Source organism: Mya arenaria, chromosome 5 (assembly GCF_026914265.1).
Source record: "Mya arenaria isolate MELC-2E11 chromosome 5, ASM2691426v1".
NCBI lineage: Eukaryota > Metazoa > Mollusca > Bivalvia > Myida > Myidae > Mya > Mya arenaria.
In genome coordinates, this window is record NC_069126.1 from 24,366,453 (window position 1) to 24,378,785 (window position 12,333).

At 39.0% G+C, this 12,333-nt stretch overlaps 1 protein-coding gene and 1 long non-coding RNA gene across 2 annotated transcripts; both read right to left on the reverse strand.

The window, feature by feature from the left end:
- Positions 1 to 639: 639 nt before the first annotated feature.
- On the reverse strand, positions 640 to 3,073 carry LOC128234955 (uncharacterized). The gene is made up of 3 exons (XM_052949605.1): positions 3,021 to 3,073; positions 2,069 to 2,175; positions 640 to 1,543 (listed from the first exon to the last, which is right to left on the reverse strand). Exons 1-3 carry the CDS (start codon positions 3,039 to 3,041, stop codon positions 1,339 to 1,341), a joined length of 333 nt encoding a protein of 110 aa, XP_052805565.1. The 5' UTR covers positions 3,042 to 3,073; the 3' UTR covers positions 640 to 1,338.
- A 1,263-nt stretch (positions 3,074 to 4,336) lies between these two features.
- Positions 4,337 to 11,894, reverse strand: LOC128234959 (uncharacterized). Its single transcript, XR_008261082.1, has 9 exons — positions 11,662 to 11,894; positions 11,339 to 11,463; positions 10,982 to 11,090; positions 10,588 to 10,723; positions 9,566 to 9,697; positions 7,133 to 7,278; positions 6,402 to 6,687; positions 6,082 to 6,185; positions 4,337 to 4,451 (listed from the first exon to the last, which is right to left on the reverse strand). It is a non-coding gene; the product is annotated as an uncharacterized LOC128234959 (long non-coding RNA).
- Between the last annotated feature and the right edge of the window lie 439 nt (positions 11,895 to 12,333).

The window sequence follows — 12,333 nt, forward strand, 5'->3', positions numbered from 1 at the left end:
TTGTTTGGGACTGTACCTCTTCTAATATCACTGGGCCAACTTCCACTCCCTGGATGCCACTTTGTTTGGGGCTGGACCTCTTCTGATATCACTGGGCCAACTTCCACTCCCTGGATGCCACTTTGTTTGGGACTGTACCTCTTCTGATATCACTGGGCCAACTTCCACTCCCTGGATGCCACTTTGTTAGGGGCTGGACCTCTTCTGATATCACTGGGCCAACTTCCACTCCCTGGATGCCACTTTGTTTGGGGCTGGACCTCTGATATCACTGGGCCAACTTCCACTCCCTGGATGCCACTTTGTTTGGAGCTGTACCTCTTCTGATATCACTGGGCCAACTTCCACTCCCTGGATGCCACTTTGTTTGGGACTGTACCTCTTCTGATATCACTGGGCCAACTTCCACTCCCTGGATGCCACTTTGTTTGGGGCTGGACCTCTTCTGATATCACTGGGGAAAGTTCAGCCTGTGTCAAGCAACATGGAATTTCAGCCTAGAGCTCATCACTGAAGCATTCAAATATCACCACAGATAATATACATGTTCTTGTAAATGGCTACATTTTTGTCAGAGCATAACTCTACTTCCACAAATATAACTTTAAAGTGAAAAAGTGAATTGTTGGGAAATGAGAATACTATGTCTGGCCTAGACTTGAAAGATGTTACAGAGTGAATGGTTTAGTCAACACTTTTGTTGTACAAGCTATAGACTGTTGTAATAAAAAGCCCATACACAAAATCATGTTTCTTATGCACAACATTTTTCCTCAACTCATTCATGTGTGTGAAGCTTGAAGTCAATATCTCAAAAATATATGGAGTTATGGAGAAAAGAAAACTTGATATAGTATAAAACTAGACAGTTGTTTTGTTATTAAAAACTGAAGTCTTCCCCCACTGCATACCATCTCAATATAGTGAACATTTGTGGCAAGTTATTTCCAATCCTGAAAGAGGCTTAAGAGATTATAGAGCAGACATGAAATGCAGTAATATGACCTTTGATGTCTAAGTGTGACCTTGACCTTGAGCCAAGCTGGTTGCTCTCTGCATATTGTCTCAATGTCTCAATATGGTGAACTTTTGTTGGGAGTAATTTCAAAATCCTTCAACTGGTTGAATGTTATGAAGCAGACAGGAATTGTGATGTACACAAAACAGACAATTGCAGAGTTTCACCTCAAATCAGTCAATATGTGTATGAAGTTTGAAGTCAATACCTCAAAAAATATTGAGTAATGGAAAAAAGTAGACTTGTCCCGATGCCCTAGGATGGACCAATGGACAAATGGACTGATGGAGAGACATTTATTACTGATACAAACATATGTTTCAGTTTAAAGAATATATGATCAGTGAAAATAGCAAGTGACCTTTTACATTGCTGTTCATCCGAATCTGCTGCCAGAACACAGACCAGTCTTGGACTGCTAACACCTTGTTGTGCAGCAACTGGTGGGTGATGACTGCTAGATCAGCTGCTGGATGGTGCTGGAAACACACCCCCAAAACACCTTGTGATCTGCTTGCCTCGCAGCTAAAATGGAAATAAATCTGCTAAATAAAATAGCCAGAATAGGAGTCTTCTTGTTAGTAAGCTGTAACATTGTTTACGTCGTTATGAGCATGTGTAGCTTCATCTACATCATTACTGTTGTCTATCCACTGCATGGTTGTAGAATAGGCAATCGGCTAGCAAGTAACTTCCTCCAAGTCTGGTTACAGTAGATAAATATAAATGGACTAAGCTCGATGTTTTAAACGGTCAAGCAATCCTAATATGAATAGAGTAGACATTTTAAATGTAAGAAACTTGTCCAATAAAAATTACATCCAGATGTCATTAAATTAAAAAAGACCACTTAATTAATACATATCTTACATATGAAACTATATACACATGTTAAGTTCATCTGGCTTTCTCATACACTCTTCCCGACTTTGTTTCCTAATTAATCGCTGTTTATCTTTTTAAAACATATTTCTCGTTCATTGTTAAGTTAATAGTTAAATGTTACCCTAAGAGCCACTTACCGCACTGCTTTACAAACAATCAGAATACCTCAGCCTTCTCCACCATACGGATGTTTCTATGTCACTATCATCAATACTGTTTGTGAGCAACAAAATGGGCTGGTGTTCCTGGGATTGCCTGTCTGCTTCTTGGGACTGAAGTTTGAAACATGTCTTTATGTAAACATGTATGTTAACTAAATGGAATGCAACTAATAACATGTTGAAATTCATGAAGGATATTGACTTTCCTCAAGAATTTTTTGCACAAGTTCTGTTCAATGTTATAAATGACACATGATTGATTAATTGTCTGTTTTGTGCAAGGAAAAATAGTAAAGGTACTGTCAGTTTTATAGGCTTCGGCAGTGTCGTCTTTGTGCATAAACTTTACCATAGTAAACACTAGATAAAATGTTGAAGGTATTCAAATGAAACTTGGTGGATATGTTCAGCAAGGCCCATTACTCTGGCTTTAATGCTTGTTGAGTTGTGCCCCTTTGTGGAATGTTAATCAAGAAACGAAAGTTGGTATTTGGTCCGCGGCTCTCTTTTTGGTTTTATGGGCATTACAGCAGGTATAACTTAACAGACCTAGATAATTACCACCTGGTAGGGAAACTTCAGGTCTCTAATTGAAAGACCACAAACACATCATACTTGTATGACCATTTTCATCGTTCATATTTACATGATCATATGTGTTAAATGTGCATGGAGAAACTACTATGCAAGATATACTGGAGGTTGATTGCACATAAACCTGTTTAAGCCCCAGGGAGTTTTTACGTAAGTTTCACTGACGGTGCAATGAAAGTCACCCCAACAGTCACCAATGACAATATTACAATAATGTTTCTTGTCTTGTAGCATTGTGTCTCTTGATTGGGGCTTGCTTGGCCTTAATTATTATTTTTTAAACAGGATCTTGGTTAAATTTGAGGATTCTGGGCTTGTCCGTGTAGTTTCCATTGTTTTGATGAACAAATGGCTACATGTACCTGCGACAGTGTCCGGTCCATCTCTTCTTGTGACTGGGTCCTAGCATCTGTGCTCTGACCTCTCCTCTTGTGACTGGGTCCCAGCATCTGTGCTCTGACCTCCTCCTCTTGTGACTGGGTCCCAGCATCTGTGTCCTGACCTCCTCCTCTTGTGACTGGGTCCCAGCATCTGTGCTCTGACCTCCTCCTCTTGTGACTGGGTCCCAGCATCTGTGCCCTGACCTTCTCCTCTTGTGACTGGGTCCCAGCATCTGTGTCCCGACCTCCACCTCTTGTGACTGGGTCACAGCATCCCTGTCCCTACCTCCTCTAGTGACTGGGTCCCAGCATCTGTGTCCTGACCTCCTCCTCTTGTGACTGGGTCCAAGCATCTGTGTCCTGACCTCCTCCTATAGTGACTGGGTCCCAGCATCTGTGTCCTGACCTCCTCCTCTTGTGACTGGGTCCCAGCATCTGTGTCCTGACATGCTCCTCTTGTGACTGGGTCCCAGCATCTGTGTCCTGACCTCCTCCTCTTGTGACTGGGTCCCAGCATCTGTGTCCTGACCTCCTCCTCTAGTGACTGGGTCCCAGCATCTGTGTCCTGACCTCCTCCTCTTGTGACTGGGTCCCAGCATCTGTGTCCTGACCTCCATATCTTGTGGCTGGGTCCCAGCATCTGTGTCCTGACCTCCTCCTCTTGTGACTGGGTCACAGCATCCCTGTCCCTACCTCCTCTAGTGACTGGGTCCCAGCATCTGTGTCCTGACCTCCTCCTCTTGTGACTGGGTTCCAGCATCTGTGTCCTGACATGCTCCTCTTGTGACTGGGTCCCAGCATCTGTGTCCAGACCTCCTCCTTTTGTGACTGGGTTCCAGCATCTGTGTCCCGACCTCCTCCTCTTGTGACTGGGTCCCAGCATCTGTTTACCGACCTCCACCTCTTGTGACTGGGTCCCAGCATCTGTGTACAGACCTCCTCCACTTGTGACTGGGTCCCAGCATCTGTGTCCCGACCTCCACCTCTTGTGACTGGGTCCCAGCATCTGTGTCCCGACCTCCTCCTCTTGTGACTGGGTCCCAGCATCTGTGTCCTGACCTCCACCTCTTGTGACTGGGTCCCAGCATCTGTGTCCCGACCTCCACCTCTTGTGACTGGGTCCCAGCATCTGTGTCCCGACCTCCACCTCTTGTGACTGGGTCCCAGCATCTGTGTCCTGACCTCCACCTCTTGTGACTGGGTCCCAGTATCTGTGTCCCGACCTCCACCTCTTATGACTGGGTCCCAGCATCTGTGTCCCGCCCTCCACCTCTTGTGACTGGGTCCCCATCTGTGTCCCGCCCTCCACCTCTTGTGACTGGCTCCCAGCATCTGTGTCCCGACCTCCTCCTCTTGTGACTGGCTCCCAGCATCTGTTACCCAAGCCATGCTCTCATCCAAGACTGTGAAGCCCTGTAGGTAGAAGTCTTTGTCAGTAACACATACAGAAATAGGTTACTAGGCAAACCTTCACATGTTTATTGAACCAAATGAAATGCAAACGTCTGTATCAACCAAGTTAACCAATAGGAACCGTAACCTTATTCTTCATTGAACCAATTAAAAAATTCAAATAAGATTTATATCAATTACATGTGTGTATATAAGAAAACTGCTCTATTACAACCGAGAAATAAAATGAATTACATGATCACACATGATTCTTTAATAATGAAATTCCCTTTTTGTTTTATGTAAAATTACTCCTTTTCCCTTTTATATTACGAATTCGCAGAATTTTTTTAAAGCTTGAACACTATTATTTCACAAATTATGAACACATTGTCTGTTGATTTATTAAACACCCGAAACCCTAATCAAGATAGTTTTGTTTTTTATATCATCATTTGTTTAAAGTCACTATAACATCCATTTGATACTGTAATGGCCATATCTATGGGTTCATCTCTAAATCCATCCACCAAAGAAAATCCTGCAAAATATCATTCAAAACCTCATTATAACGCGTAATGTCTTAAATTATGATGTAAATCGTATGAAAACTTTTACATACATTCAAGAAAGCATTAAACATATTAACAAATGCTACCTAAATGAGGAGAAACAAGGTATTTAAGTTAACTACTTGAGGGTATACATTATAACCGAAAGCATTTTGTTGTGTGCCGACACCTTTATGCAAACCTTCACTTCTTTACTTTCACTTTTCCTAACTTTTAAATTTGCACGAACACAGATTGACTGTTTCGACAACTTTTTATGTCTTGGAATGAGCTATTTTTTGTGAAAACAAACACTTTAAGAAAATTGAAATTTTTGGCCTTGTTTCAAACAATTGAGATCTGTTGTATTGTGAGTATTACGTTATATGAGTGAAGTGAAGGCATTGATACCAAAATCAGCTGATTCTGAGACAAAAATGAAAAAACCTGACAAAGCTGTCAATCTGTTAGAGTACAACTTTAAGTGTGTATCAAAGCTCTTAAAAACTGTCCTGCAACAGCAATTTAAAGGCAGTGATATTCAACAATGGAAACTTAAGGCCCTCTAGTGAGACAGCTACCTTTTCTAAGAAATGGATCCCTTGTCCCTGATTTAGTCCCTTCACACCATTTAAAATGAGTTTAATAGAGTTTTATGATAGAAATACTTTAAATGTTCAATAAAAATCATGCATTTCAATATTTGAATAATGAGAACAAATGAGAATTATTAATCTAGCTTTTAAAATAGATAGACAACCATGAGCTTCAAAGTGGTGATTAAAGACAAACAAATAAACCTTGTAAAACAGTGTTTACTTTCTTATCTGTATCCCTTTCTTACATACTCCATCTGCCCTTACCCAAGAAAAGAAATTAATGTCCACAAGGTGTCTTATGATCCAGGAGAATCCTGTTTACCTATCTGATTTTAAAGCATTCTAAAGGCTTTCTACACATCATGATTCCTCAATTTGTATCTAGTCTCCAAAGGTGTCACAGTTGTGATACCACTAAGTAACTTTTTGTAAAAATTACATAAAAAGCTCAAACTCAGGAAGTCTGGTGGAGTTTGCCATCCTGAAACAAACAAAGCTCACCATGCTGCTAAGGAGTCTGATTTTATTCATTGCCGCAGTTCAGCTGAAGATGTGGATTCCAAATGAGGAAGACCTGCCTGGTGCACCGGAACTTACGCCAGTATCTGCAAAAGAAGGGTGTAAATCTGGGAAACAGCATAGTCAATTTGAGAAAATTCTTAACTTATATAAGTAGTCTACAAGTATGAACCTTATACAATGATTAGAAGTGCCAAAATCTGAATTTAAGAATTATTAAACAAACAATGTTTGGTCTAGGATCTAAACTTGAATTTAGATGCTAAAACTGTGAGTTTTGATCAAAACAAGTGCACACTTACAGCGAGTGCAAAGATGGCAAGGGAGCCACAATAAACACGTTTCTTGGTTCTGGGTTTAGGGAAATGCCTGCTGGAATAACAAAGGCAAATGTGCTTCTCACATATATGGATATCTCAGCTACTGCAAGAAGTCATATGCAGAGACTTGATGATAAGGCCAGTAGAAACACCATTAAACTCAATGAGGATCATCAGACATGGCAGCTAAGCGCCAGCTTGTCACTGAGCACAAAGGTAAATGTGGCATCGGAAATCCAAATCACTCCAGCCTGTCAGTGGATGGCTGCTGTAATTCAAAGCACATGGTTTCTTCATGCAAACCTGGACAAGCTGCTTCTAAAGTCTATAGTGTAGCTATTGAAAATCACACAAGTCACAAGTACGAGTATCACAGTGGTGACAAGCTGTGCTGGGCGGGTGCTTAATTGCCCAACACAAACTATGAAGTAGTATGAAGTTCAATGTCCATGTAGCTATGCATTCTGTATAGCAAGTCTGCAATACATGGAGCCACCTTCAGAATAAAAGATGGCTCATGCAATTGCAGAAGAGTTGTGAAAGGAAGATACTAGCTCTTACACTGACAACTGCCCTTAGAATGCAGATTTTCTATGTACCTGGAATGTATGTAAGAAAGCTGACCCACAGTATCCTGGATCTAGGCAAATAAGAATTATAAAAAGATTGAAAAGATTGGTAGAAGCAACATATGGACCTGATTTACTGCTCACCTTAAGTTTGTAAGGCTTCATGCAATTCAGTGCTACTCTGGAAACTACTGTCACTGACAGACGAGTCTCTCGTCTGTGAGGGGAAAGGTGGCTCAGGTGACCGGTGGTACCACTCTGCATTTCTGCCAACACACAACATCAGATACCTGAAAATGACCATGAGCTCATGGAAACTTTACTTGAAATATGCCTACAAAAGAGTGAGGCAATTCTTACATGAGTACTGTCAGAAATGCAGAAACATGTAACTTTGGTCGTTCTTTGGGTCAGACACTGATGACTGAAAAACTAACTAGATATGTCTGTTAAGGAAAAATAACAACTATAAATTGGAAGCCTTGTTACCCAAAGCATGTAGTTACTTGATAGCAGCCTTAAAAAAGGTAGAAAACGTCCCGAAAAGTATAAACACTGAAACATTAATTAATCAATCAGTCAATCAGTGAACCTATCTTACACAAGCCATGGGAGATACTTAAAATATAATTTGATTAATTAGGTAGGTTGGATAGTTGGGACCACATATCCAAGGTCTTAATTCAATACATGATGTTGTTTCTGAGATAATGACTTAAAGGTGCTTACATGCAAAATCTTATTCAAGGACACCCACTCTCTGCCATCAATGCTAGGATGAGTACAATAGTATAGCTCCATTTATTCTTCAAATAGTCAAGCTGACAATGTATTAAATTATCCTTTTTAAATTTAAATTTAACATCCCAGTAAATATACCTTCCTCTTCCTTGTCAGACGCAGTCCTGGTTAAGATTATGTTGTTTTCACACAATATTATCCTTGTAACCTGGTTATGGAGCAACAAAATAGCTTTAGCAAAAGTAAAGCAATACTTAGATCAATTACCCAATCTTCCCCAAATTTTCTACTATTCTATGCATACCATATATATCACTGTGTATAGGACACTAGCAAAGATAGGATGCAGGCAAAAAAAACACGAGAAAAATCATGGAAAAAAATTCATACAATAGGACCCAGTGAAAAATGTCAGTCGGCAGCCACTGTATTTGTTTTGACGAATTGTATTGAATAAAGGAATGGCAAAGTTTATAAAATAGTACAGTCCATGTACATAAATGATAAAAAATATTCAAATAACAATGACACAAAGTGGTACAAAGCTGATTAATGGTTAATTGCATTACTGTATTAAATAATTAATAATCAGGAATTTCATTCTATCATCCTGATGTCCCTCTCCTCTAAACCCTCAATTGTTTTGCTGTCGTTGCGAATAGTAAAAGCAATTGTATACTGTATGTAAATGTTCTCAACACTTTAGGCGAAGTATTTCAAACATGTGGTATAATGGAAGGAACAACACTGTCATCGCAACAGTTTGTACTATAGCAATAGTATAGAAAGGCTGCTGGCGTTAGATAGAGGGAGTTTTTCACACCTTCACACTTTGACAGTGCACATTCACGCAACATCACAGTATAAATGTCTATATATTTTTAATACAGAATCATACAAATGAATGTAAAATCTACCCTAAAATTTTGAAACTTAGAATGAACAAATGATTGATTGTTGTTGTCTGCTGATGCTATTACTAGCAGCTAAACCTGCCCAATTTTCCACTGATCCATCAATCGATTTGAGTAATGTCCCGTTGAAGTGAAATGTAAACATTAAAGACCTTTCCTCCAATTATTTCTCTATTAATGCAATTTCAGCCAGAAAACAATGTCAAAGTCTAATACTATAGATAAAAAGAAAGCATTTTTTATGGGAATACTGGGAGTAAATAATGCGTCCTATACACACTGATTTACTCTTAATGTATTTAGGACAGGTTGAAAATCATAATCCTGATCTGTAAAATCATTAAAACTTGCTGAAACCAAGATGGCACAATTACACTAAAATGATAGTTTCAAGTTAAAGCAAAAGCTGGAAATGAGGTTTCCAAAACATTTCTTGATCTAATCTGTAAAAACTTTCAATTCAAATTCATAATCACACATTTTGATTTACCCTATAAAACCTACTCAATATCAAAGCCTAAGAAATGCACAATGGAGCAAAAACGAACGCTTATCTGCATTTTGTTAGTTGAATAAGGGAAATATAACAACAATTATTAAAGCTGGTTACATTTTGTGCGTATTGTCCCTGGCAACATGTGTGTATTGTCCCTGGCAACATGTGTGTATTGTCCCTGGCAACATGTGTGTATTGTCCCTGGCAACATGTTTGTATTGTCCCTGGCAACATGTGTGTATTGTCCCTGGCAACATGTGTGTATTGTCCCTGGCAACATGTGTGTATTGTCCCTGGCAACATGTGTGTATTGTCCCTGGCAACATGTGTACCAAGTTCCGTTTGAATATCTTGAACAGTTTTAGAGTTATGGCCCAGGATCAACAACAAAACCAAGGCTATGACAACTAATATTTGCATCCCTACCTTTGTAGCAACAAGACCTCGAACAATGTTGGCTATTACTTCTGGCCCCTGCCACTGGCTGCAGCCCATTTCTGTCCTGGCCTCTCATCCCTGGGAAGATTCGAGTCCATGTTGTCACTAATGCCGCTACTGCTGGAACCAACATTATAATTGTTGTTGTTTAGTCTACAATGATGGACACGATAGTATCAACTTCATCATATGGTAATCACCATAAAAGTCAACTCTAAATATCTAAATATCCAAATATATTCATCATTTAAGCATGTGACTATTAAGTGTGTATTTCTATCCTTATAAATACGAAATGTCCAAATGAAAACTTGTGTAAATGTCATGGAAGAAGCTACAGAGTAGTTTAAAGCATTCAAATGAACATGTTAGTTTTCACTAGTTGTTTGATTGTGCACTCTTGAGGTGATACATGTATGAATCACTCAAGTGTCTGTTTCTTAAGAAGAAACCAGTACTGATGTCCTCTTTAAGAAGCCATGACCAGCCATACTACTATAGACCACTTTCACATGTCTGCTAAACTACTGATAGCAATGTTTTTTTCATCTAAGCACCATGTTCCATGGTTATCAGTAGCTGTATTCTCATATGAAATAGCATGACAAAAAGATCTCTGAGAGCTGTTTATTAACCTTAAGCTATACATCTATATACCTGGGTCCATTAATTCACATCAGGACAGTTACTTGAACACACACAGTTTTCCCCTTCATATTATCTATGGAAGTTTTATCCACCTGCAAGGTTTCATGCATTAATTTTTACCAGGACTAGATAGCTAATTTTTACAAGCACATACACATAAAACTACACTTTCTCCATTATTAGCATGATCGTTTCTTAAATATATCCAGTCTGTGCTGATGTTACATAAACACTACATTACAATACCTTCCTGATAATCATTGCTATCCCTGTTGTGTACGAGATTTGACTAGATTCCTATGTCCCCTGAATATTACATGCACTTAAAACACATACCTAAGCTTTAAGACAAAGTATCCTACCTCTGTCATGATCACGGTATCCCTGCTCCACGAACCCATCTTGTACAGTTCCCATACGTCTGGACATAATCTTTTCAATCAACTATGGCCTGCTTAGCTTGCATCAAACCATCCCTGACATACTCTCCTACCAGGTCTGAAGACAAATATTTGTATTCTTACAGTCAAACTGAAGTTCATTTGAAGCAATGATTAAAAACACAAAGAATGGTCCTATAATTTATACCATGACTGTATAAACTATTCTATTTACATTATGATATCAAAAATAAACAAAGCAATTTAGTCAAGGCAACATGTAACTACTTTCTCAGCATGCACGATCATTTTTTTATTTTGATATACTCATTATAACGTTTAAATGCCATCTTCCTCATGGCAGGTTGGCTCCTACCCTGAGGGAACTTCCGGGTGTTGAAGACCTCAAACTTCTAGAGGAGTGGAAGGTCTGGGAATCGATCCTCTAGGTTCACCACAATGTTCATCAGGAAGTGGCTGTAGATCTGCAAATGCACAACAATATCTACAACTGAACAGGAGTGAATGATCTTGATCACTTAAACAAAAGAAATTTTGAAATAGAACAAGATGCAGTATATTAAACCTTATATTACATTTCATTATTTAATTAAAAAAACAATAACAGTAAAAATAATATGTTCACAGAGTTGTGTCATGGAAATTATTTTTCATGTGTACTTTGTTCTGGAAATAGTCAATATCTGTCTTTAACTCTCTCTGATTGTAAAACCTTGACTGTTCAAGATGGTCACATGATCTACATCCGCTTGGTAGGCTCTGCCAGCAGTCCTTGCAGGATAGCACATGTCCCCTTTACCAGAGGCTTGACACTGTGGTGTACACTGCATCCCTTGTCTGAAAATACACAAAAGGCAAACCAAATGATTAATCAGTTGCATTCAATTAGCCTTTAAATGATCTTTTGAATGTGCCTTTAAATAAAGAGTTATGACTTACCGGTAGTCATTAGAAGATGTAGATAAAATAATTCTTATTGTTATAGATAATAAATAAATTTACTAGGTCTTACTCAAGGGTCTAAAGATGACATACCTGCATAGCAACAGACAGTTCTGCTAGATAAGGCAAAGCATCAGCCAGTCATGTGAAGGGACATCACAAAGCGATGGTCCTGTGTGATTTTTGCTGGACCAGGCTCGCACATAATAACATTTCCCTGCCATCCTCTCCAGGCTGCTGAAGAGGAATGTCAGGCACTTCATCGACGTAGTTGTTGCCTTCTCCTGCCACATCCTTTGTGAAGGTTGGCGAGGAAGATTTTTTTGTTTATCTTAGATTTTGAATCGCCCTTTGCTGTTTATACTGTGGAATATTCTGTACTAGATGGATTAAAGTCACTGTCAGTCAATGATAAGGACCACAAGTGAAATAAGTGTTTTCTCTTTTTAGTGTCATCCTTGGTTCGGTGCCTGCCATGGCTATTGATAATATCATGTATGTATATTTAATGTTATTTACTATACATGTTGTTTATTTTAAATGTCCATGTATGTGCATTCCTTAATGAAATAAATCTATCTATAAACTCATACACACCCATCTTAGTAGAAGAGCTGGCACCATTCTATATACATGTATCATTTCTACTTCACACCAGCTACAAATAAATTAAAAGTTAGTTCGTAAAAAGCAATATTCTGAGTTACACATTCATACCACCACTGTAAATGAGGATACTTCTGGTAGTTCCCTTCTTTATCTGAA

Excerpts from the sequence above, each read along its gene's own strand:
- LOC128234955 (XM_052949605.1), bottom strand. The coding sequence starts at position 3,041 with ATGGACCGGACACTGTCGCAG. Across the intron at positions 2,176-3,020 it reads TGGACCGGACACTGTCGCAG|TCCCAAGAAGCAGACAGGCA; the intron begins GTACATGTAGCC and ends TTCAAACTTCAG. Across the intron at positions 1,544-2,068 it reads GTATGGTGGAGAAGGCTGAG|CTGCGAGGCAAGCAGATCAC; the intron begins GTATTCTGATTG and ends TTTCCATTTTAG.